This window comes from Cimex lectularius, unplaced genomic scaffold (assembly GCF_000648675.2).
Source record: "Cimex lectularius strain Harlan isolate CLEC.00 unplaced genomic scaffold, Clec_2.1 scaffold70, whole genome shotgun sequence".
In the NCBI taxonomy this organism is placed as follows: domain Eukaryota; kingdom Metazoa; phylum Arthropoda; class Insecta; order Hemiptera; family Cimicidae; genus Cimex; species Cimex lectularius.
Window position 1 is genome coordinate 166,331 of NW_019392651.1, and position 27,452 is coordinate 193,782.

At 34.7% G+C, this 27,452-nt stretch overlaps 1 protein-coding gene across 1 annotated transcript in view; it reads left to right on the forward strand.

Moving 5' to 3' along the window:
* Positions 1 to 27,452, forward strand: part of LOC106667725 — a 73,156-nt gene that overhangs the window by 25,719 nt on the left and 19,985 nt on the right. Inside the window, exon 2 of the mRNA XM_024230671.1 lies at positions 14,287 to 14,422. Coding sequence (XP_024086439.1) covers positions 14,287 to 14,422 — 136 coding nt within the window. The remainder of the gene's footprint in view (positions 1 to 14,286; positions 14,423 to 27,452) is intronic.

The window sequence follows — 27,452 nt, forward strand, 5'->3', positions numbered from 1 at the left end:
TTTGAAAAATGGCAAAAGGAGGGAAAACTCATAAGGTGGGGTTGAGATGGGGAGTTGATGTCCGAGTGGATCGAGGTCACGATAGCTCAGGTGGTAGAACAGCGGCGTATCAAGCCGAAGGTCGTGGGTTCGAATCCCTCTCGTGCCATTAACTTTTTTTCATCTCAACTAAAAACCTTAATTAATTGAAAGGTCGAAACGTTGGCACGATAAAGAAAATGTTTTTCTGAAACCTACATCATCAGTATTATATATATATATATATTCAATTATTGTTAGCAAATAAGTTTTACATTTATATGGAATTTAATTTTATGCCTCAGAAAATAATTAATGGTAAATTGTCCGTTTCTACTAATTTCTTACAAATTTTTTGTTACTTTCACTAACTAAACGGCATTCTGCCTTTTCTGACGTAATAAAAATTTTACTGTTTGTTTTCTTCGTTGTTTTTATAATCTGGAAGCATAATGGAGTACTATAATTCCATTACAGTAACAAAAGGATTACTACACAAATTTTATCTAGTGAGTATATATATTTCATTATTATAAGTTTATTGTTAGAAATATGAATTATAACGTTCGTACATTCAGTTCTCCGTATAAATAAATTCTACGGCCGGGGGTTCATGCTAATTACAAAAAAACCATTCAATAAATTTGATCGTATTCAATACAGATAAAAGCCATTAAGGCAGGGAACGATCCCAGCCGTGGGATTTTAGGGCTGTTAAATCCGGCTTGAGTGGATTTCTGGCGGCTCTGCTGATTTTTGGTCCATTTCATTCAAAAATGAAACAGCTATAGACTTGTAATTCCCAAATGCACAGGAATTTTTTCTATTTATGCTGTATCGTAAATATAATTTTTTTTATTAAAAACGAAAATATTAAAAAATTCATATTAATTAGAAACGATTTTTAGTATGACAAAATAGAAATGTTACAAAAACATTTCGTAATATTTATTTTAAGATGTATGACATAAATATATTTATGAGATAATACATTGATCTGAATCCATGTTGCACCGATAGTTTTTCTTGCCTGGGGGTCAGAAGCATTTTAATGAACTGACGCTACAGGTTCGATTTTTTGTAGGTCCTTTAAAATAAAATCCACATGCTGAAGATAGGCAGATACATTTTTACTTTTTTTAAACGTACAAAAATCAGGAGTGTAGGTTATCGAATCTTGACCAATCATTCATTGTTTAAAGCATAGAAATGTGTGGTGATTAGTGACCGTTAATCGATATTTATTTAGAAATCGTGAGATGCGGTCTGGTGTGATGTAGGTTTCAGAAAAACAATTTCTTTATCGTGCCAACGTTTCGATCTTTATTGAGATCATCTTCAGGGTCTGGGATTTACAAACATTGTTTACATATTACCATTACATGCACATCCAAAATGTAATTGTAATATGTAAACAATGTTTGTAAATCCCAGGCCCTGAAGATGATGTCAATAAAGATCGAAACGTTGGCACGATAAAGAAAATGTTTTTCTGAAACCTACNTATATAATATTAATTTATATATATGTCTGTGATAGGGAGAGAAAAAACACTTTATTCTGGGACTAGAGTCACCTAAGAACAACTAAAACGTTACCAAAATTACAATTTACAAATCTTGCACTTGAATTACTAAAGGTTGCATCTTAACGTGAAGTAAGAAAAGTTAATCTAAATCACACAATATAAAAAATAGGAAAAATTATAAGGATTTAAGGAAAAATAGTAATAATAAAGGATTCTCGGTCTTTTACGAACGTAATCATATACTGTAAGCTTAAAAATTGAGAAAAGGAAGGTAATATGTTAGCTAATTTAGGAAAAGCACCTAATAATATTGTGAACTATGTTGTTGTTTGGAGGGAGTTGAGGGGTTGGTACACGCGGGATTTGAAAGTTATAAGGGTGGCAGCTTTGTGGATTAACAAAGGAAGAGGATTTCACAGATTTGTGGCTCGATGTAGAAAGAACCTCTCAAATGGAAAAGTCACTGCTTGGAAACAACTTGTAAGGAACGAGTGGAACCATCAGATGGCACTGTTGGAAAAGGAAAAGTTATGTTTTGGTAGGATTCATGTATGATCGATGGTATCTAAGTTTTTTAAAAAGCCAAGAATAATTAATATGGCGAGTTTTTGTCGGTCCATTGAGGTGTGTAGATCACTAGTAATTTTACCTTAGTCCGATTGGAGACGGGGGATGGGAATTTTCTAGATAATTGGTGATGTGGTATTGAACTAACTTTTCAAGGTGTTTGGAAAGGTTGGATAGGATTGATGTGGGTTAGGGAAGGTTGTGTAGGGAGTTTTGCTGATGGGGTGCACAAGGGCTTTTTTCAGTATTAAGGGAAAACAAAAAAACGTTTTGGAGTGAGTAGTTTGTTACGACACGACAGTTCCCCTGTCCTGTTTTGGGACTTCCCGTCCCGAAAACTAATGGAAAACTAGCATTTTCAATGTTAGGGGTCGGAAAAATTCTAATTTTTTTATTACATTTTTTTCTTCTTCTAGGAAAAAATTTAATAAAACTTAAATAGTGGCAGGACAAACCGAGATGAGAAGCAATTCGCAGCCTGCAAGATCCTGACCCGGAGGGCACTGGGTTCGAGGCTAGTGGGCTTCGGGCTCGAGATTGCAAAAAAAAAAAGCAAAACGGTCAGAAGGAGATAGACGATCGGAGTAAGAGGTGGTCTCCGCGAGGACAAGAAAATATTGAAAAAAAAAGTGTGTGTGGCCCGTGTTGGGTGTGATCTCAGTGGTGTTGATCTAAGGGTGCGGAGAGTTTCTCCAAAGAGAAGGTGCTCATCCTGGCGGACACGTCACAGCCTAAGTGTAAGAGGGATCCCGTGAGTTTGTTCCTTTCCAATTTTGTTATCAGGCCTGATAATTCGGGACTAAAAACATTAGGTGTAAGTTTCGGTCTATTATTAGTTTAATTTAAAAAGAATTTGTAAATTTAGTGATAAATAGAATAGTTGTTACTCGTATTGATTTTTTTTTTAAACCGTAGCTTAAACCTTACGTAAGATAAGTACCCTAAGATTTCTTGTGTTAACGAATTAACTCCGGTAGAATAGGAAGAAATCCATTATTTAATTTTCATATTATAACCCTGGGTGGAAGCGCCAGTTCATCAGGAAGAAGAGAAGCAAGAAGCGCTACATCGGTCTTCTGGGTTCAACACGGGAACGGTATCTGTGATTACTTTTTTTTTTGGTATTTATTTTGTGATTCCAACCCCCGGCGTATGTATGTATGGTGATTTTATACAACAACAAGGTGTACAGTCGAACAGTCAGATCTTAACAAGGAGACACTTAGCTCAGGGAACCACCTTCTATTTTGAAGTAGGAGGTTCGAGGTTCGAACGTACTGTGGGATATATATATTTTGTTTATAACTTAATTATTAGCATTTTGTCTGTCCATTTTTGTTATAATTGTTTCTCGTTTTCTTAGTTTTCTTTTCTTTTTTCCAATGGGTTTCACTATTTTTCCGAAACAAATAGTGTGGCGCCCGAATATAGTCCTGGTGCCCCAAGAAACCCCCTACTTCACTGAGCGTCAGGCGCAAGTTGCGATAACAAGTAGATATGTAGTAAGGTCCCATTTTGATAGTGCGTTAATAACATCGGTTGGGGTTAGATAAGAAAAGAAGGAATTTGATTAATTGCAGGGTGGGCCTCTTGGTAATTTTACTGATTTAGGATTGGAAGAGGAAGATCTATAGATAGCAGATACAAAATGGGAGTTAAGCTTATTGGGAGTGAATGGATAAGAAGAGGATGAGTTAGTAGGTAGTAGGTTGAGTTGTTTCGAAGGAGATTCAATTTTGATCTAACATCTTGTGTAGTGGGAAGAGCATCTTGATAATACTGCGCGTTGATATGTCGAATAGTGGAGTTTGTTTTGTTGATGAAATTTATCGCGCTTAAAGCGCCTTCTTGCAGCTTCACAATTTTATTAACGTTTTGATTTCCTGGTTCATCCAAGGAGCAGGGGCATGGCGGAGATGCCATATCAGATGTGGGGAGGTGACGGAGATTCGAGAATCATCTGAAGATGTCGAGATCCGGTGGCTAGCTAATGATGACTACTCGTTGTCCATCTTCCCATCTGCAGCCCCCTCGCCTGTCACGTATTTCGCTTTCCTGGCGGCTTTGTATTTCCGTGCCAGCTAGTACAAGTGTTTACTAGTGGTTGCCGTTTCCTTCCTGATGTAGATTGGGTGGTCTTCTATGTCATTCTATCCGATATATCACTTTGAAAAATCCCTCATTACTTTCCTGATTTTCCATCGACTGTCTTGTACACCGAAGTATGATGCGAGGGGGGGACGTTTTTTCAGGGCCTCAAACGTTTGGACGTGTCGATACCTTCGGGGCTTAGTTTCATGGCCAGCATGTGGCGAGGGATTCCTCAATACAAATCGGGATGCTTCGTATTTCGACGTTAACTGATTGCCGGTCGATGCAAGATTCAGAAATGAATAATGTAACTTTTATATGCAACATATAACTAATTCATATTTTAATTCTTATGTCACTTAGTTGTGGTGCACCTAACTACCATTAATATTTCTCTTATCCTCACATATTTCTCATTTTTAAAAGGTATGAATTTTAGACAATACTGTAATTTTAAATAAAAATCTACGTGATTGACTATAGTGCTACATTTATCATACAGGTAGTTACTATATTTTAGTTATGACATTAATAATTTGCCTTACCCGCATTATTCTGAACTTTTACGGCTTCCTTGTATTTTTTTTATATAAAATTCTTCGTATGCTTATAATATTTTGTCCCATCATTTAAAGTTTTGTAGGTTGATTGCAGATACAGTTGCAGACGTTTTTTTTTCGTTGTTCACAATCAATCCTATTTTCGTTTATTTACGGATTAGAGCGCTGTCTCGTAATTTTTGCTATCGTCGAGAGTAGGTTCATGTAATTGTAACATAATTAATCCAAAACAGTAAAATGCCTAAAATCGAAGAACATTAATGAAATATATTATACTCGCCATTGCCGACTAAACATTTCTGAACACTTTTAATTCATTTTAGCAATTTACATTTATTTTAAGTAGAGGGATCGGTTCAAAGTACAGGGACAAAGTTACGAACTTGAAGTGAAACCTGTAAATGTACAGGCTCCTCCAAAATTAGACATACGAAACTGCATTTATAAACGCATCACAAATTATTAGCTGTTTTTTGCTGTTTATTTTTCAAGTAATTTATCTATTGATTGTACTATTTCTGTGGTTTGACGAATTGTTTTGTTATGAAACAGGAAGTCGCAACAATAACGTATTATAAGTTTGCATGTTTTGTCCTAATTTTAGTATCAGTTTCTTTTTTATGGGTACAAACGTGGTAATATCAATGTTCAATGTTTAAAAATTTCACTGTCGAAAATTATATATGTTCGTTTTTGTGATTTTCTTTCAACGGTCAGATATTTGCATTTTTGAAATCATTGCGTTTTCAGGCAAGGAAAATTACTTTTCTGTTTATATTAATTACTGTTGTTATTCTGTTGATTAAAACATTAAAACATCGGGCCGGTAAAATTGTCAGCTAAAATTTATTTGTTAGCTAATTTTTGATTAATCACACATCACAACTAGCTCAAATTATTAATCCATTAAGAAAGATATAACGCTAAAACTTCTCTTAACTCTTTCGTGAACGATAAAGCAGAACAAATCGCTTGCTTAATATTAATATATTTGCTTAATATGTTTACCATTTAGCTAAAACTACACTCTTAAAAACATGATGATGGTGAATTGATATACGCATGTTTTATTTATAAACAAAAGATCAGTTTTAATAGTATTGCGTAATTTAAAATGTATAAGATGTTAATATAGGCTCGTAATAAGGATTCAGGTAGGAGAATGTTTTAATAGGCAAAATTGTTGAGAATTGTGTAGGTGATCGATGTCCAAATAAACCGAAATTCGAAATTACCCCACGATGAAGAACTAAGAATGTTCTCCCCTCAATTACTCTAATGAAATCTTTATGAAATTTAATATCGCTGTCTTAAACTAATTTACGAAATCCTTGCGTTTTCAGGTTTGGAAGATTCCTTATCAGTTTTTTTATTTATTGTCTTTTAAATGAAGGATTGCTCATGTCCCTAAAAGTATCAATTGTCATTTAATTGTTAGCTAATTATTGCATATCTATTCACGTCAAAAAAAGAAAAGTTCTTCTTAATATTTCATTAATTAAGGTTATTAGTTGAGATAAAAAAGTCAATGGCACGAGCGGGATTCGAACCCACGATCTTCGCTAGATACGCCGCTGCTCTACCACTTGAGCTATCGTGACCTCGAACTACTCGGACACTAACTTCCCATCTCAACCCCACCTTTTGAATTTTCCCTCCTTTTTGCCATTTTTCAAATGTCGTGTAATCGGATTGGATTCTTGACGACAAATGAAATGGCCACGGAGAGCTTTAGTGAAGTATACTTAATTTTAAATCATTAAATTCACTAATTTCGTGGTCCATTGACCATTTAATATATTACAATTAATTAAGGTTTTTAGTGGAGATAAAAGAGTCATCTCAACTAAAAACCTTAATTAATTGAAATATATTAATTCGTCAAGCGGACCACGAAACTAGTGTTTAATAATTAATAATATATTTATTTCCTTCCTTTCTTTTAACAAGATAAACAACCTGAACACCGATAGTTGACTACTATTAGATAATTAAAAATTGGCTATCGAAACGATTTTTTATTTACACTTAAATAAAAATATAATTTTACACTAAAATTAAAATTTGCATGAATTTGAAATTTTTTGGAAACCAAATTAAATTTTCCAGTGAATAATCACAAATGTTCAAAAATTCAAACACGTCTTTGTATCAATCACCTAACAATATACAGTGAAGCCGTTCAACCAATTAATTTAAAATATCATTAAAGTTGTCTATAAACATTTCCGTAATTATGTCACAACGTAAATTCCACAATTATCATCATAATCCCCTGTTTGTGTTCAATCCCACAAACGACCCCCAACCCGTAAATTATGTCAATATATTAACGGCCATCCTATTTCCTTATCTATGCAGTTAAGCCATCAGGTATCATTTTATTAAAGAGTATCTGTTTTTGATTGATTTATTTCCTATAGAATCGTATTATTCACCTTTTTTTTAGACGTAGATAAATCTTCCCCTTCCGGAGGAACTGGAAAATATAAATTAGAGAGAAAAGGATTTCCTTCCCTCTTCATCTGAAAAATGGTACCCAGCAGTTTGAACCTATAATTCAGCGGGAATTGGCGAAGTTTATAATTTGATATACCAATTGGAAACGGAATAGAAATCCCAATTGTGATATATAGCTCATTTCGTTTTGCAAACCTGGTTATTATTCCCCATTAAATATTACGAGTATTGTAATAAGCTGTGTTTTCGGAATAACCTCTAGTTGGAACTTCCTAACTTGCATTGCCCCATCAAATATATTTGTTCGAAAATAGGATAATATTTTGAAAAAAGTTAAATAATGCTTTTAAGTTAATTAACAAATATTAGTATTAATTTTTTTAAATGAAAAACTCCCTCTAAAATTACATTTTGTGCTGCTCCGTGTTTCTTCAGTACACCAAGGTGGTACGCACAAAACCATATTGTTCTGATAAATTTCAGGGAAATTTCTCCATTAGGAAGAAAGGTCTCGGTAGTTCTGGTGGTTCCTTCCCCCAAAAATAGGGAAGACTTTAGGGCGAAAAATCTCAGCCATGAACCTTTTCAGTATATATTTCCTTTCATTTAAAACAATAAATTGACTTGGGATTATAAGAAATAATAAATTTAGATTCTACATAAAAATTTCTCATATTAATAAATTAAAATAAAACTGTATCAAATTCGTTAGTAACCAAACGAAATATAATTATGTAAGTAAAAAAAAAAACTTTATTCAAAATAAAAAGTTTTCAATTATTTTGTTATTTATTATTATTATTATTTTTATTATTAATTTTTACGGGCGTTTTAACGGCTAAGGTCATTTCACGCCCTAATATACAAACCTTCTATCTTAGGTTAGCTATATCTCTTCTGAGTGCTATAGAGCTCTGACTCCAAACATTCACTCGTAAACTAATTTATCCTATTGCCATCCAATTTTTCTTTTTTTTTCTTTTTAAAATTCTTAATTTGGAAGGCCAAATGTATGCAAAAATCCCATTGTAAATTACATATAAAATTTATTGCTTTTTTAATAAATTAGAATTGTGAATTTTTGTTCCATAATTTAAACATTTCCCATAGGCTTGTATGGCTAATAATAATAATAATAACAATAATAATGGAGTCAGACTAACAACAGTCTCAGCAAGAGTATAGGCTCATCCTTATCTTTTTATTCTTCCATTCAAATATGATAAATAAACTAATTCTATATAACAATAATAAGAACAAAACACAATAACACTTTTTTTTTTTTTTTGAGGGAGCTATTTTTCTTATTTAAATTGCGATTTTAGGCATTACAGTTCATTACCCCGCAATTTGTATTTTCTTCCATTTCATTTTTCCCCTCCGTCAGCCTCAAAAAGTTCTGAAAAAAGAAATCTTGCAACTCTCATTCAAACATTAGCAGGCATTCAATGTTATAACAATTTGGGAAAAGGCCTAAATCACATTATAAATTCCAATAAATTTGAGAAAGCTGAAAAGTGCTCTTCGAAAGAAACACTGGGGACCCAGTAACTCCTGTAAATCACTCGAAAGGTCGAGCCTTTGCCTAAAGGGTTGTAAAGTGGGACAGTCGACCAAAATATGATTTACTGTCAAAATGATGCGATCCCACTTCGCATACATCGAGGGCAAGTTGGACGGTTGTTGCCTATTAAAAGCCTATTATGGATTAGCCTGATATGACCTATTCGCAATCTAGAGAGAATCACAAGTTCTTTTCTCTCAAGTTCCTCAGTTGGCCACTTATGTACAACTGGCTTAATTTCTTTCATACTATCTCTAAAGACATTCCATCTTGCCGCCCACTTTCGTTTGATAATGTTTTACCATAAACGACTATATCATCTGGACGGAGAGGAAATTGATTTGTTCTTTGTGGATGGTTTGCAGCGGTCCTTGCCTGTTGATCAGCTTTTTCATTTCCAGAAATGCCGACATGACTAGGAACTCAAACAAATATCACATGTTTGTTGAGTGTTCTGATTTCATAGAGATATTTGTGAATTTCTAAGATGTAAGGGTCAACCGAGAAATTATTTTTGATTGCTTCGAGACTACTTTTCGGATCAGAGCAAATAATGGCATTACAAATTCCTGGCGATTCCTTTATAATGCTCAATGATCTTCTGATTGCATGAAGTTCAGCTGTGTATACGCTAGCCTCATTCGATAGAGACCAGCTGAAGTTATACTCATCAGCAAATATTCCACACCCTACTCCATTTTCATTTTTAGACCCATCGGTATAAAAAACTTTATAATTGGGATAATTATTTAAAATTCGCTAGAATTCTGCCTTGATCATCAGAGAAGGACTTTCTCTTTTGTTCAATAAGGCCAGATCTTCGATAATTGTGGCAGTAGGTAATGACCAAGGTGGGATATCTAGCAATTTAAAACCTTCAACCGCCGGCAAGGTATTCCCTCCTAATCTCAACATTTCAGTACCGCGGATTCCCAAAGGTCTCGTCCTAGTTCTTAGGGACGAGTACATACCTTGGTGAGGGTTACGGAAAACTGAAGGAAATAGAAGATGGAAAGGCTTAGACCAAAGTCTAGCAACAAACCTAAGAATTGCTTCCTCCCTGAAAAGTTCCGGAGGAAGGACACCGGCATCATTGCAGATACTATATAAAGTGCTTGTTCTAAACGCCCCTGTTGCAATCCTGATACCTTGGTAATAAATTCTATCTAGAGGTTTTAAAGTTGATATTCGCGCTGAAGAGTAACCTGCTGCTCCGTATCGAAACTTTGCTCCTAAGTACATGCTGTATATTCTTAAAAGAATGTCTCTATTCGCTGCCCAATTGTAATTAGCGAGGAATCTCATCAGGCCTAGTATTTTCCTTCCTGAATTAGACAATTTATTTATTTATTATTATTATTGTTTTTATTATGTATGTTATTTTTTTATTATTATATTATTTATTGCTCCACATTTGAGAGTCAAGGGGAGATCATCAAGAAAGAGAGCGAACAGAACTGGACTGAGTAGACAATCCTGTCTAACACCACAATTAACCTAAAAAAAATTGAATAAATCTTCACGCTCTCGGACCTCTGATGCTGTTTGTGAGAAAAGGGGTTTTAGTATATTCACAATTTTGAAAGAGAAGCTGTAGTTACTAATTTTGAACAAAAGTCCTCTACGATCTACACTATCAAATCCGGTTTTTACATCCACGAAAAAACTAAAAACTTTTTGTTCAGGCCTGGCCAGTTTGATATTAATGATGTTTAACAGGACAAGAAGATTATCATTTTTAGAGTAACCTTTACGGAATCCCATTTGACACCCTTTCTTACTACGAAGGCATCAATGCGGGACAGGACTAGAGCAGGGAAAATTTTTCCGATCGAGTCCAGGCAAGAAATATCTCTATAATTATTTACATCATTGACGTCGCCACTTTTGAATAGGGGGAAAATGATTGTTTTCGAAAAAGATGGAGGAATGAGACCTGAGGAAAATATAGAATTAAAAAATTGCAGAAGGTTTTCATGAAAGACAGGCGGGGAATTTTTATAGAATTCGTAAGGAATGCTGTCAGGACCTGGGGATTTATTGTTTTTAAGCCTGGCAAGGATAGATTCCAGCTCTGCAGAGGTAAAGGGGGCATCCAAAATAGGGTCAACTATATGTGGTTCAGCGTAGGAGATGAAGTTTTGTTAATAATGACAAGATTCAATTCAAATTAAAATATGATTGAAAATGATATTATTTCTACAAATATGTCTCTTTGTTTTGAAAGTATTTATAGCTTGCCACAACTCTTTCAAATTTCTAGTCAATTTTATTTATTCAGCTGCTGAAAGGATGTATTATTTTTTTCTATCAGCGCAAAGTTTTCTGTAGGTTATTTATTATTATGTACAAAGATTAATGTATGCAACTCATTTATACAATGTTACGTCAACCGTACAACATAAAGTTTCCTCGGGTCTGGAGAAACTCACCTCATTTAATCGGTTTTGAAAATATGCAATAATACATAAGTTAATTAATTCTACCAGATCGACAATGTTAATACAAACACACGTACAGCGTTTACTATACCAGGGTTTTTACATTTTGCGTTTTATTTTAGAATTTAGAGATGTCTGTGTCTTCTATGTCGGAAATCTCGAAAAAATAAAGTAAATTAGATGATGGATGCTTTACCTTAGTTGTATTCCAAAAAGACTGTTCTTTCTTACAAAAATGTTTATTCTTTTAACTAATTTAAACATTAGATGACGGAAGTTATGCACAAAAATGTGCAATTTAAAAAACGCAAAATCAAATATAATGAAAATTAAATAAAACGCATATAAAAACAATTTTACAATTACTTAAGAAAATTTTACAAAATGAAATGCCACGAATCCACGAGTACACCGAGGAAATGCCGTTTGGTCCAAAGGATTGTGAAACGCGATACCGTTCAACCAATATTTGAAGCCCGGTTGGACCGACAGACGAATACATTACTGACTCGTTTGAACCCAACAGCAGATGACAAACTCAGATGATAAATCAAATGACAACTCAGTTTTGAGTCTACTGCCAAAATTAATTTAATAAATTTTGCATGAAATTTAGTGAAACAATAAACACGCAATTACAAAAAAGTACATTTTCTTCTTCCACACATCTTTCGTTATGACACAATGAATTATTCTTCATAACTTCACTAGTTTTCGTGGTCCGCTTGATCAATTAATATCATTCAGTTAATTAAGGTTTTTAGTTGAGATAGAGAAGTCAGTGTCACGAGCGGGATTCGAACCCACGATCTTCGGCTTGATACGCAGCTACTCTTACCACTTGAGCTATGTGACTTCGATCCCCTCGGGCACTAACTTCCCATCTCAACCCCACCCTTTTTTTATCTCAACTAAAAACCTTAATAAATTGAAATTCTTCATAGCAATAATTCATTCGTCGTCTTCTTCAGGATTCAGCTGATGTTCTGAAAGTTTACCAAGGTAACTCCATCACGTTGCTGTCTGTTATGTTAATGATAAGGAAATTCATATTAGATTTGTCTTGGATTTGTTTGAGAACAATTGGATGGAATGTGTAGTATTGGTAATTGTACCCTACGTGAAAAGGCTCCGCAATATTCATAGTTCGAATTCGGCGGGTTGAAGCCCATATTTGTGGGTAAACGCGCAGTCCTCTTCTATGTAATTAGTGAGGTCATAGTAGCTAAATTTCATCACTTCTACATGTGCATCGGCCATCAATGATGTGAACGCGTACGCACTTGTTGGGGGAAAAAGTTCACCGCAATCCATGGCACGGAGTTAGACTCGTCATTCACTAGATTTCTGATGTTCCGAGTTTTGGTCCAACGGAGTCAAAAAGATGGGGGAAAGGGCGCTACTCTCGATGCCCTTTCGCCTCACGATTAGTCCTACCGGGATCCCCGTTCAAACCACAGTTACTTGCAAAGTTCTCTGCACTGTGAACCGTTCTTCCATATGGATGCCATTCGCTACTCGTGGCGAGTTCATAATTAGTTACATTAGCAAATTACCTCATTCAAAATCTGAGCCGTCTCGACCAATAATCAATCAACAGTCGTGTATATATTAAAATTATAATCAATATGTAACAATTAATTATTTTCATATGCAATAATAAAATATATCATTTCTTCTCTCTTCAATTCTTTCTTCATTTTTTCAATTCTTCAATCAAAGTATTTCTACTCAGTGTAGTTTACAGAGTAGAAATACTTTCATTGAATATAAAAAACATATTTTGCATTGTATAAATTCACTTTTCCTCATCCTAAATGTATTTGTTAAATGTAAACAATGTTTGTAAATCCCAGGCCCTGAAGATGATCTCAATAAAGATCCAAACGTTGGCACGATAAAGAAAATGTTTTTCTGTAACCTACATCACACCAGACCGCATCTCACGATTTCTGAATAATCTATTCTTATTTTTAAATTCAAATTAATTTCTTACACCGGAAAAATGGCCGTTTATTTCAAATGGTTCGGAAAAACGAATATCGAATTCACAAACTGGCAGCTACTGTTCGTCATGAATAAAAAGAACTGCTAAAACAGTGGCCAACCAACAAGAAACAAGTATAGAATAAACAGGTCAAACAATTGAGAACCAAACGGCTCGTATTGTCATCTTATCATGAAATGTGTAGTTTTAGTGGTCCTTAATTAATGATTAGAGATCTGATGTAATTTACAAAATCAATTGAACAAATTGTCCGTCTTCATACACCGGAATTGCATTCCAATATCTACATAATAGAATAAAACAACAAAGCTATGACTGCAAAAAACCCAAACAAAATCCTACAGCACTGGCTACCCACTATTTTGAACACCAACAAATCGATTTCCTCAGTCCAAAAATGTGTGGTGATTAGTGACCGTTAGTCGATGTTTATTCGGAAATCGTGAGATGCGGTCTGGTGTGATGTAGGTTTCAGAAAAACATTTTCTTTATTGTGCCAACGTTTCGATCTTTATTGAGATCGTCTTCAGGGCCTGGGATTTACAAACATTGTTTAAATTTAACAAATACATGTAGGATGTGGAAAAAAGTGAATTTATGCAATGCAAAAAAAATATTTTTTACATTCAATCAAAGTATAAACACTTCGATTGAATATAAAAAATATTAGTATTTGTTAAATTTAAACGATGTTTGTAAATCCCAGGCCCTGAAGATGATCTCAATAAAGATAGAAACGTTGGCACGATAGAGAAAATGTTTTTCTGAAACCTATATCACACCAGACCATGGATCGATCATAGATGGGGCCATTTTTAAAGATTTTCCCTTTTTTTTTTTTTTTTTTTTTTTTTTTTTTTTTTTTTTTTTTTTTTTTTTTTTTTTTTTTTCAGCAAATAAACGATCAACAATGTTTATAAAATAAAAATATCATCAATATCTATTATTTAATAATTTTCAAATGCAACAGTACAATACATCATGTGTCTCTTAGTTTTTAATAGTTACTGTCCTAAATCCGACGTATGTATAATTTTCTTTTTTTACAGCTGAACGGGTCTAACGATTGGAAAGTAGCCCTGAAGAGATTGGATCTTTCGAGCAGCGGGAGGTACAGATGCGAGGTATCGGCGGAAGCTCCCTCTTTTCAGACCGTTTCCGGACATGGGGACATGATAACAGTCGGTAAGAAAATTTGTCGTCACATTTACGTTTTGACATAATAAAGTAACCTAAGTAAAATTCATTTATTCAAAGAATAAATTGTTTCATCACTAAATGAGAAATATAATATCGTTTTGTAAACAATTAAACTTAGTTTATTTGAAAGTTGTAAGGGTCAATTTATTCTATGGAGTAAAATGATGGTGGCGACACATAAGCTCAGCGCTAGATCATAGTTCCAGCAGTGAACTTCTGTACCTGAAAAGGTTACCTTTTCGCATACCAACAGATGTTAATTGTTTTCTGATAATGAATGAAATTTAAGGACAAACTCAAGTGAAAAGCGATAGTTAAATTATACATGGAAATACAAATGGTCAAAAGGGGAAGAAACTATTAATTTTTACAATATTATTTATTTAATAAAAAATATCAAATGTCAATTCATGTATTGCAAAAAATGTGGTTAGGTTTTTCAAATTATATTTTTACACCTTTGTATTTTTTTTTTGGCCCACGTTTCGACCTTTATTTGGATAACCCGAATAAAAGGCGAAACTTCCTGTTTAAAAATCGCCAATAAAAATACACAATAAAGAAACTAGCTGCAGATTAACAAGGAGTCAACACAAGAAAATTTGCAAAAATATAAAATAGAGAAAGCAAAAGCGCAAAAGATTTTCGAAATAGCTCGTAAATCGTCTTGGGTAAAATTTACTGAATCACATACTCCGCCATCATTACTAGGTGGAAACGTCAGATCAATCTAAAAAAATATACACCCCACAATCATTGGTTTATACATTGATGGAAATGTAGTCATAAACCCCAATGAATGACCAAACGGTAAACAATTTTCTTTCAGTTCTTTTAATAGCTATTACGATAAATAATTTTTATTTAACAAAATTGAAAATGAAATAACTCCCACCGTGATAGAACTAAATAATTCGTTAGACTTTCCTTTTACTGCGGAAGAACGTAAATCAATGTACTTTGGCAAGGGTAAAGGCACAGCCTATGGACCTGATGATGACGTGCCGTATGAAATGCTAAAGAAAATCTCCCAAACTTTTTAAAACACAGCTCCCACAACTTTATAATAGGATCTACCTAGAAGAAAAAGTGCCTAGGTGACACTTAGCTTCTTCATAAAACAACAGGCAGGATTTGGTAGGGGACTCTCTTGCATTAATCATATATAGACGATGATCTTCCAAATCGAAAATACTAGAAAATTAAATACAAAATTCATATATAAATAGAGAAAATAGACAGTCGCGACCTTCTTAGACCTTGAAAAAGCCTTTGACTGCAATACAACAGATACAAAACATATTGCAAAAAATGGAGGAATGGCAAAATGTTAAATTTCATTAAAAGTGTTTTAAGCAATAGGGCATTTAGAGTGAGGGTTGGTAATGACTACTCCAAATTTAGCCTTATTTTCGACACATAAGAATATGGATGGAGCTGAAAACTTCCGAGGCAACACTAACACAAACTGAAGATGCTGGTTTTTAAAATATCACGACTAAAGTTACAAGCAAAATTTTTTGCTAAAAAGGGTGTTGTAGGGAATCCAGGCTTTATTATAAGCATCAATTAATAAAAATTACCCCCATAATTATGTTCTTAGGAATTTTTTTTTTAAATTAAATTTATTTATTAAAACTGGTCTTATTAGACCAACCATTAATTTTACAATAATATTATACAATAAATAAATGTTTACATTCTTATAAACCCATTGGTACAATAAGATTTACATTTCACTATTCACTATTCACTTATAACTACACAAGTTCATATGGCTTTGTTCTTTTTAATCTTCTGATCGTGTTTCGGTAATGTAAGAGTTTAGTTGCTTCCACATTCTCGTGCTGGCTGAGGCGAGCCTGGTGTTTGGCGGCAAATCTTTGTATTTCCGCCGTGACTTCAGGGATCTTAAGATCCCTATGTAAGTCCTTATTCCTTATGTACCAAGGTGCATTGACCATGTTACGTAAGATTTTATTTTGGAGTGTTTGTATGATTTTGATATTGCTGTGTTTGGTACAACCCCATAGTTGAATACCATATGTCCACATAGGCTTTATGACTTGTTTATATAATAATATTTTATTTTGTATAGCAAGATTGGAGCCACGTCCTATCAACCAGTATAGTTGTCTATACCTTAAACCTATTTCTGTCCTTTTTTTCTTCACTTCAGGGATTTTGTTTGACAAAAAATTAAATTGGCAGCCATACATTAAATAAATAAAAGGAATGTGTTATAGGTTAATAAATATACAAATAAAAAAATATACTTTGTATTTATTTTTTAAAAAGATAGGTCCTACTCACAGTAAGTTGTTTTGCAACGATCCGGATTTCGAGCCCTTTAGCTCATCATCAGGTTGGGAATGCCTTCTATCTGATGATGATCTAAAGGGGTCGAAATCCGGATCGTGGCAAAATAACTTACTGTGAGTAGGAACTATCTTTTTAAAAAGGATTGAACACCACACTTACTTCATCATTTATCATTTCTACTTTGCATTGAGTAACACTAGCTGGGGGCAGATAGGCATACAATGGATCAAGTTTTACAAGGCATTTATACGAACGTGAATAGATTATAGCTTTATAGAGTATAATAATCGAAAAAGAATGTGACCCAAATTCTGGAACCTATTCATAATAAAACTTTAAAAATAAGTATAGAGGCATTTTTAAGCAGATCTATAGTCAACACTTTAGCTGAATGTGGAGAACCCAGCCTTCAAACTCGAATAAAAGATCTTGTCCTCAGATTTTACATTAACCTGAAATTTAATGTGGGACATTCTTTAGCTGGATGTGAACTGTTTGAATCTACCATTAATTTGTACCGAAACATCTAAAATTTACCATCCCCTTTATGTACAGAGTTTAACAATGCTAAGAAGAAATAGATTCATTACCAGATATTTTAATATAGTCTCCATATACTTAACAGAACTATTACTATTTAATTCTGAAGTATCAATATTGAATAAGCAAAATATATCAAGTAATGAATATATATATATGTCACGTTTCGATTTGAATGTACCGCCATGCCCCTCCACATACATCTGACGGTGAAAGGAGTAGGGGATAGGAAAGGGCTATTTTTTCAGTCTAAAAAACGATTCCCTTTCTGTCCTTTGTGGATTAAGAGCTGTTAATTTGTAATTAAGAAAATTTGGTGTGCACACAATTCAAGTGAGTAAATTTTATATATTGACGTCAATGCAAAAAATAATAATTGTACTTTAATTTAAAAAGGGTTGTAACAAAAAATATATTTCTATAAAGAAAACTAAAAGAGATAACATTTGATTTTAAAAGTTATGTTAAAATATTAATTGTATTTTCTAAATGGTGGTCAATAATTAATAATAATAATTACCAATACTTTTACTTTTCTTTATAAAATGAGAATTAAATTCGATTTTAAAGTTGATGTTTGTAGATTTTGAAATAGGTTTTCTTATAGAATAAAAGATTCTTTAAATTAAAAATAATAATTATTAACAGAAATTTTAATTTTATTTGGAAATAAATTGTAATAGAAGATTTAAATTTAATTAATATTTGGTCTCGTATTTATTTTGGTTTGAATTGAATATTTGAATGGAATATTCTAAAAAAGGTGCCTGATCGATGAATAAAATAATTGTAGTCAGGTCCAATCATATAAAACCTCTGGGACCTTGTTTTCATATATATATATATATATATATGGACTTTATGCAATTAAACATAATCAGACTCCATCGAAATATAAACGAATGGTTCCAAAATAGGCCAGAACAAAGATTGTATGTAACTGAGAAAATATCTTCGATTAAACTCCATTCCAAATGCAGCACTTATAATGCTGAAATATGTGCTATAGTGCTAGCCTTGCGTGACCTTTCTACTGTCTGGAACATGAAAAAATTTGTAATTACTTCTGATAGTCTGACGGCACTATAATGTTTACGAGACCCATACTCGAATAACATTCTCATGCGTAATAAGAATTCAAAAACAATCCCAAGCTTGAGGGATGTGTTTACTCAAAGTCCATGGAAGTCCCTAACTCGGCCTGCGAGGGAGAGAAACAAAGAATGGAACACGATTTGCATCCACCACCTCCCATTGACCTGGTCCACTCGGTGCTTGGCGGCCTTTTTTGAGCCTGGTTCCCTTTCTTTTTCCAAAAAATATAATAACGATAAAAATAAAAACAAATAATCAATAAAAATAAATATCAAGAAGTCAACGGGCATTGAAATGCAGTGTGCATCTTAGTGATCCATTCTGTATGATAATCAGTTCACTAAGAGTATGAACCATTGGATTCCACTCCATACGGTAAATGACTGCCTTTGAAAAGGCTGTGTCTCACGCAATGCACATGAACCAAAGCGTTCTCCACGTCTTATCCACACACGGTCGTCTCGGTCATCTGATTGTCAAAAGCAATCCAAACCGGTGCCCCTCTGTGAAGAGAACAGCCCCCATTTTTCAAGTGTTCAATCGTGATGCTGATTTGCGAATATTCGCCGTCCTTCTCGATCCCCTCCAGCAGAAGAAAACTTGAAACGGGTAATCTATAGATTAGATCTTCTCACAAAGCCTTGTATGACTGTTTTAAAGCTCACCCTTAAATTACGGACTGTTTAAACTGATTAGCTAACCAGAAAGTTATTAAATTATAGTTGTGTCGTGCGGTAATGGCAATAAAACGTTCATCTCCAACTGTGGTACATCTCGGTCGACCAGTACGTGACCACGAGGACATCGTGGATGGTAGAGCGCGGCGCGTCCATGACTTGGGCTATGTAACGACCATTATTCATTTTTAAGATAAGTGTCATTTCACTGATCACATGACCTCATGGTCAGTTGACCATGATGTTTTCCGAGACATAATTTGCAATGTAACGATAATTCCTTATAAGTTATAGTTTGAAATTACTATGATATGTGTAATTTTAATTATTTTTAATGAAATTATAATCTCATTTTCAATAATCCAAGCTTTGTTTTAGACTGGATGATTCACTCACAAATGTGTAATATTGCACATTCTCCTTTTTTGTGAGATTTTTAGCAGGAGCGCCCATGAAAGACGGATCTTTCTTTACCTTTCCTATGACACCTTTGAAAGCACGCTCTTTAAAACCTGTTTAGGTTTAATTTCTTTTCTCCGAAAGTATTATCATTATAAATTTTCAATTTACTTAAAAATGCATGAAAATAATAACAATAATGTACAGAAACATAATAATGTGCATAAACATTTGATAATTGTTACAGTAAATCCAAGGATTACGGCTCTGAACGTTAATATATTTGGAGGGATGTATTGTGAATAGTAGCTGGTCTTTACATCATTTATTTGTTGATGTGGTCTTAATTTTATAAAACTATAGTAGTATGACGATACATTTATTTCAGTTAAAAATTATTTTCTCCTAAAAAAATCCAGTAGGGACATTCTGAAAGGGTCGGACATGGTTTATGCTGTATTTAAATATTGATTTTTTCCCTAATGTGAGTTGTTGCCACCATAGGTTAAATTTTCCCGTTGGCAGATTTTTCGCATGGGTCGGTGTTCTTTACGCTTTCCAATAAAATTGTTTTCGCCGACCTTACTAATCGTGGTCCAGGCAAAACGTGTTTGTACATGAACAATCGCCGACACCGGTGGGCCTCTGTTTGTCTTGTGCCCAGCTTTCGTTTATCGACGGGTGAAATGTTAAACTTGTTAAAATTTCTTTCCAGCGGGTTGAAATTACAGCTCGCCGTTTGATGCACACGGACCGCTCTGAATAAATAACGACTCGCGACTCTCGTGAGAAACGCACGACGAGACGTCCGTGTGTTTGTGTGCGTGCGTGCGTATGTGCGTGTGTGCGTGTGTGTGTGTGTGTTGTGTGTGTAGGCGTGCGGAAGGTAGAAAACTTTTCTTTGTGTCAAACTCCCTCAGGATTCAGACAAACCCTCCGCAATCAGATCTTTGCTCCGTTGCCTCCAGGATTACCGCTCTCTTAACTTGTATGAAACCCTTTAAATCTACGATCCCGATATTCTTATCTGCTGACAACTAGACCTGAATTATCAAGTTGCCGATGCCGAAACGCTAAAATTACCAATTGTGTAAACAGACAGAATAAACACTCTTATAATCATTCACCACATTTCGAATTAAAAGCAAGTTTATATAACATTGCGCTGAGAAATACTATCGTACAACATAATTTTCTGCGGACAAAACGAAAGAGGCTGTTTAAGATAAAAGGAAATAGTTGCTACTCCCTTAAAATCAGCAAGATGTGACAACCTATGTTTATCTTTTGATATCAAAACCGATTATCACTTGAAAATCATCGGTTTGTGTTAGTTTTACCAGAACTTTAGTATTGTTGGCATCACGTGCATTAACATCTTAGATAGAGAATCATAGAAAATATGCAAAGAGGAGATTGTATGCCATTAATTGTGTTGTTATGTGAGGGGTATGTGAGAGAGCTAGTAAATAAAATTGACTTACAGTACCTTTCTTTTTCTTAAAAAAAAAAATCTTGGAGATTTTACAATTTAGAAATCGTGAGATGCGGTCTATTGTGACGCCCAGGCAATCTCAACACGTCACACAAGAATGGCCCAATTACGCAGGAACACTTTGAGTCCTAAAGATGATCTCAATAAAGATCGAAACGTTGGCACGTAAAGAAAATATTTTTCTGAAACCTACATCACACCAGACCGCATCTCACGATTTCCGAATAATAATCGACTAACAGTCACTAATCACCACACATTTAAACAATTTAGGTTACAACTTTCAGATGACCTTGAACATGATATAAGTTGTCAAGTGTAGTATGCTGAACAATATTATATATGTGTGGTGATTATTGACCGTTAATCGATAATTATTCAGAAATCGTGAGATGCGGTCTGCTGTGATGTAGGTTTCAGAAAAACATTTTCTTTATGGTGCCAACGTTTCGATCTTTATTGAGATCATCTTCAGAGCTCAAAGTGTTTGTCTTCTTTGTAGTTGTTTCATTCTTGCGTGTCGGCGCTCTCAACACGACACGGAAGAATGGCACAATTACACAGAAGACAAACACTTTGAGCCCTGAAGATGATCTAAATAAAGATCGAAACGTTCGCACAATAAAGAAAATGTTTTTCTGAAACCTACATCACACCCGACCGCATCTCACGATTTCTGAATAAATATTATATATAAATATTAGGCGCCCAAATCATAAATAAACATAATTATTTGGAGTCAAAAACGAAAGAAAATTACAATAATTGCAGTTAAGTAATCGCTCGAAGAAGACTTTTTAAAAAAAGAAAATTTACTTTCAAAACTGTACAATTTTTAAGTTTAACCGACAGAGTGACGAGGAGAAAGCTATCGCAGGATTAAGGCAAAGATATTTGGGAATTAGGGTTTTTTATACTATTTCAAAGAAATGCTGATTAATTTGATAGGCGAGCGTCTAGACCCGCCAGACTTTGCTGACGTGTTGGTATGAGGGGCATTTGGGGCATAACTTCGATTTGAACAAATTACCCACTGTACGGATGAAAGTTACAAATTGGATTCACTAATTTCGTGTCCGCTTGACCAATTAATATATTACAATTAATTAAGGTTTTTAGTTAAGATAAAAAAGTCAGTGTCACAAGCGGGATTCGAACCCACGATCTTCGGCTAGATACGCCGCTGCTCTACCATTTGAGCTATCGTGACCTCGATCCACTCGGACACTAACTTCCCATCTCAACCGCACCTTTTGAATTTTCCCTCCTTTTTGCCATTTTTCAAAAGGTGCGGTTGAGATGGGAAGTTGGTGTCCGAGTGGATAGAGGTCACGATAGCTCAAGTGGTAGAGTAGCGGCGTATCAAGGCGAAGATCGTGGGTTCGAATCCCGCTCGTTCCATTGACTTTTTTATCTCAACTAAAAAACTTAATTAATTGTTACAAATTGAGTAGGAAAGAGGTTAATGATGTTTTTTGATGGTGATCCCCAATTATGTTATGACTATTTATTTTTTTTTGTAGGAGTAAAATGTGACGTAAATTAACCTTTTATTTAAAAAAAAACACGTGCTTTTTTTTAGAATACTACTTTAAAAATATTCTTTTTAGGAAGACGAAAAAGCTAATATATATATAATAACTACTGCATGGAACCTACTACAATAATTTAAAAAATAAAATTAACTAAATAAAAAATTCTAACATGGCTTTAGAACAACATAGAATCATACGAAAAATTAAATCGTGAAAAAATGTAGACCATAATGAAAATCAATAAAATCGTTTTATTTAAAGATGCTAAATAGTATCAGGACTTCGCAGAAAAATAATTCAAAGAATCTGCAATTTGCTGTCTGAAATCCTTTGGCATTTACCCGAATCAATATGCAAATGATAATGTTTGTTCGCAGTTTGATAATGATCAATCCCCTTGGTCCAACTATTCAGATATCACTACAAGGTAGTCAAAACACATAGAGAATATGCTGATCAGCATCACACAACTCTGACTCCGTTGGTTCATTGCGACGTGGAAATTATTATCGCCTAAATTGACCGGATGATCTATGTGAGTAATACATAGAATATCTGGCATGAAATTAGGTAGGACATAAAAAAAGGACAAAAATTGAACATACTCAAAATCTTGCAATGTGTAAACAACTCATTTAACACTAAAACACTGACAAACAGAACAATTCACATTCATTATTTGAGCCGTTCAAAACACTCCACCCATTGAAAAGAAAAGGACCAGCGATCACAAAAGATGAACGGAACAATAAAAACCCTTAGTTAATCCACTGACGCCACCGTCAAATAAAGACAACGTAGACAAACGCACCACGCTACGACTAACCCTACATTGAAGATGACGTACGATAATGTATACCCCCACCTACTGAGCCTAAAATTAATGAAAATGGTTCTTCCTAATAGGTTAGTGTTGAACGTGATGAACCTAATAACAGAAAGGAACATTTATTTCAAAGTTAACGACAGTTTGTTGGACCAAGAACGACGTACAAGGGTCTGCCCCAGGGCGGAATACTTAGTCCCATACTCTATGCTTTATATGTTTCCGACTTGACGACTATAATACCTGATTGGTTCAAACTAATTCAACACGCGGATGATATTTGTATTTATATTGTTGGTAGGACGATAGAGGAATGTAAAGAAAAGTTAATTGAGTTTATCCCTGTTATGGACGAGTGGCTAGAGAAAAACAACCTAGAAATTTCTGACTTGAAATCGGTTGTTTGCCCGTTTACAAGAAGGCGTAAAAGAGATTTACCGGATAGTTTAAGAGTGGCAAAACATAATTTTTCGGTAAGCTACAATGTAAAGTTTTTGGGCCTTACAATTGACCGGAAAGTGTCATGGGTCTCACACATTAGGGAATCTCTTGCAAAATGTGAAAAGCTATTCAACATTTTATGTAGTTTCACCGGGGCGAAATGGGGAGCGGACCCTTCGATAGGATTAATGTTTTATAAAACTACCATTAGATCAGTGCTAGACTTTGGATCTATCTTTTATGGTCAAGCCTCAAATATTAATTTTTAAAAAATAAATACCTTCATAAATAAATGTTTACGGAGAATACTTGGGGCTCTCCACTCCGATTGCTGTTCTTTCAGCGGAAGCAGCTGAACCACCTTTTGAAATAAGATTATCAAAATTAGCAGTATCTAAACTAATAAATCTTCATTACTCAGATAGTAACTTAATGCCACGAATTGCGGCTTTGACAGCAGCAGTCTTGGTTGAACAGTATTGGACAAAGAAGGAAATTCCCCCTATTGTAGACGCTTTTCTTGCTGTGACTCCGGACATATATTCGGTTTATAAAAAAAACTTTCCCCTACTTTACAACTCGATTACGATTAGGTGATAAGTCCGCCTACCATTTACTACTTGAAAGACTACTCCGACTATCCATCCCATTTAGCAAATAAATAGTTTATTTCCGAAATTAATGAGTTTTTCCCAGGTCACCGTCTAATTTTCACCGATGGTTCTTTACTAAACAAGAGAGTGGGCTGTGCTTTTTATGACCCGGCTCGTAAATTTTCAAAAAAAATCTCATTACCTGAATAATCAGTTTCTATTTATACGGCGGAAATGTATGCTCTTGCAAAAGCTCTCGAGTACGTAGCCTCCCTAAGTTATGACAACTATTGTATCATTTCAGACAGTATGAGCTCAATAGCACAATTGGACCACTTGCTAAATGCGACTACTTGGTTTCTGAATTAATAAATGAATTTTGCAATCTCAAGGCCCAAAATAAGAATGTAATTTTTTGTTGGAGTAGAGGACACAGTGGCATAAAACATAATGAAATCGTGGATTTAATGGCCAGAGATGCTACAGTTGACGGGGAGTTTTAATGAAATCAAGCTTCCCAAAGCGGACGCTAAACGCCTGTTGAACTCGAAATGGATGGAAAAATGGCTTTCATGGTATGGTAATAGATCGGGAGGTTTGATCTATAAATCCCGGTTCTCACAACTAAACCGTATACCTTGGTTTTCGGGCAGAAAAGGAAGTAAAAATTACTTCGCTACGCTAACTCGAATCAGGTCAAATCACTTAATATGTGGCTCCTACTTAAATAAGATTAATCTCAGAACTCCCCCTAACTGCGCGACGTGTGATGAGCCGGAAAATATCAATCATATTGTCCTGATCTGTTCGGAATATGAGAAGGAAAGAAAGATATTTTTTGATTAGTTAATGCTCCTGAAGGAGGTTAACAAGCCATTCAGATGGAGAGCCTGGTAGCTTCAGAACATGAAGAGACGTATAATCTACTTTATCTGTATCTGGAGGATTGCAATAAGGAGTGCTGAATTTTGACAGAGTGTCGGGAGGGGGCTGGCCGGGGTCCCGCCTGCTGGGCGCGGGCGGTCCGGCGGGGGCTGTCTTTGGGGGGTGTCACGGCGTCTTGGGCGGTTTTTCCCCGGGCAGTGAGGGAGATGTGAACTTTTCCAGGAGCATCTGCTGCTTTGTAAGGTTTTTATTCACATCTTCCTGATACGCCTGACAAGGGAGAAGATTTCCCACGAATAAAGACAAAAGGACGCAGCGACGCTAGTGACAGTCCCCTCGACGGCTGCTCCGGTTGGATACCTGGGGGCTTTTTTGTTTAAAAAAAAGAAAAAAAAAAGATGTCGAAACGATGAAACTCGTCCGGACCAACTAAGGTCAAGGTAAGAAACAAGGATATTCTGACCAGGTTGTTGATGATAAGGACTGAATGGTTCATCACCCCGAAGACCGTTGAGAAAGTCACAATGTAAATGTTTATTACAAATACCGTTTTAACAGGCTCATGGCCAAAAAAGTCAAATATTTTGAAAAAATCATTAAAAATTACAAATAAAGGTAAACATCATAAGATTAAAAATAAAGGTAAGCATTTTGAGTTTGAAACTCTGACTATTGTGAAATATATATAAAAAATGATAGTTGCAGGTCGGCAAATTTCCAATATCGAAGTGTATTTTGCTAAACAGCGTGAACAATCATATATTAAAAATAACAGCTCAGACACCGACCAGTTTTATAAAGTTAAAGCTCCCGGTGTTTTTGGTGAAGCTGCCGAAGATCCATTCACAAGACGTCAAAGGCTCACAGACCTGAAAAATTGATACCAGCGACAGCCGTCTGCAGTCGGTATCCCAGAATTTCTCTGGAAGGTTAAAAGGGATGACAGGTCGGCTATAAATCCATATCCGTTCGAGATAAATCCCGAATGTGGCGGCCTTGTTCTTTTGCATTTAAATTACACGGCTAGTTCAATTTTTCATATCATCACCTTTACTGTCACAGAGCTGATGTTGCTAATTATTACCGGTTTTAAGGCCGGATGAATGCGAAAAATACAACTATGAGGATATAAAGTCGGGTTTAACGTTCCTGTTGGAAATGTTTTTACCCAGAAATGATATAAAATACATATCTGTTGCATTTAGTTTTTATGTGTAATAATGAAATGGATGAGAAGAACAATGGAGTTTTTGAAAAATGATCAAATAGCAATCTGTAATTAGTGTGCCATCTGTTTGTTTTATTATGAGTGTAGCTAAGAACGATACATGAGGACATAAAATTTACATAACTAAAATCTATCACACACACATCTATCAGACATACTAAATAAGTTGTCACCCATGATGTGTGCACCCTAGGGTCCGTCCACAGATGGGGCCTTAAGCCATCTGCCGAGGAGATCGTTGCTTTCCAACTACCGGGTTACTCCGACACGGCTTGTCATCAGCTTCATTTAGGACCCAAATACTTGCAAACTATAAGCTAGTATATAACTAACTAAATTCCATAATACAGTCGCACAAATAAATACATCCATGCACAGCAATCCTATTCTGATTAGTCCGTGGAGTACTCGAAATTCCTTCATCGACCTACAAAGAATACCCATAGTCTGATCTAAACTAGTTTCGACGGGGTGCATAAATGCTCTCAGTTATCGGGTTTGTGGTCAAGATAAACAACTAGGTTTTGTTTTATTGCTAACCTTTCGACTATATATTTAGACTTCTTCAAGGTAAAGTTAAGCCATGAGAGTTTCCACAAAAAAGCAAACTCAAGATTGAAGAGATGTTAATATCTAATGGCTATCCAAAATCTTTGTATACAAAAATACTAAATACAAGGTTGAATTATAGTGTCCATGGATATAACCAATAATATTAATCATGATGTACCTAATAATATAAAATATGTCCCATTGACTTATGTACAAAAAATTTAAACTAAATTGAATAAATTGCTAAAAAGAAAAAAACAGAAAATGTCAAAGTTGTTTATAAGTTTGGAAACAAAATAGGGAATTTTTTTTACAAAATTAAAAGATAAAGAAGAAATGTGTGGTGATTAGTGACCGTTTGTCGATAATTATTCAGAAATCGTGAGATGCGGTCTGGTGTGATGTAGGTTTCAGAAAAGCATTTTGT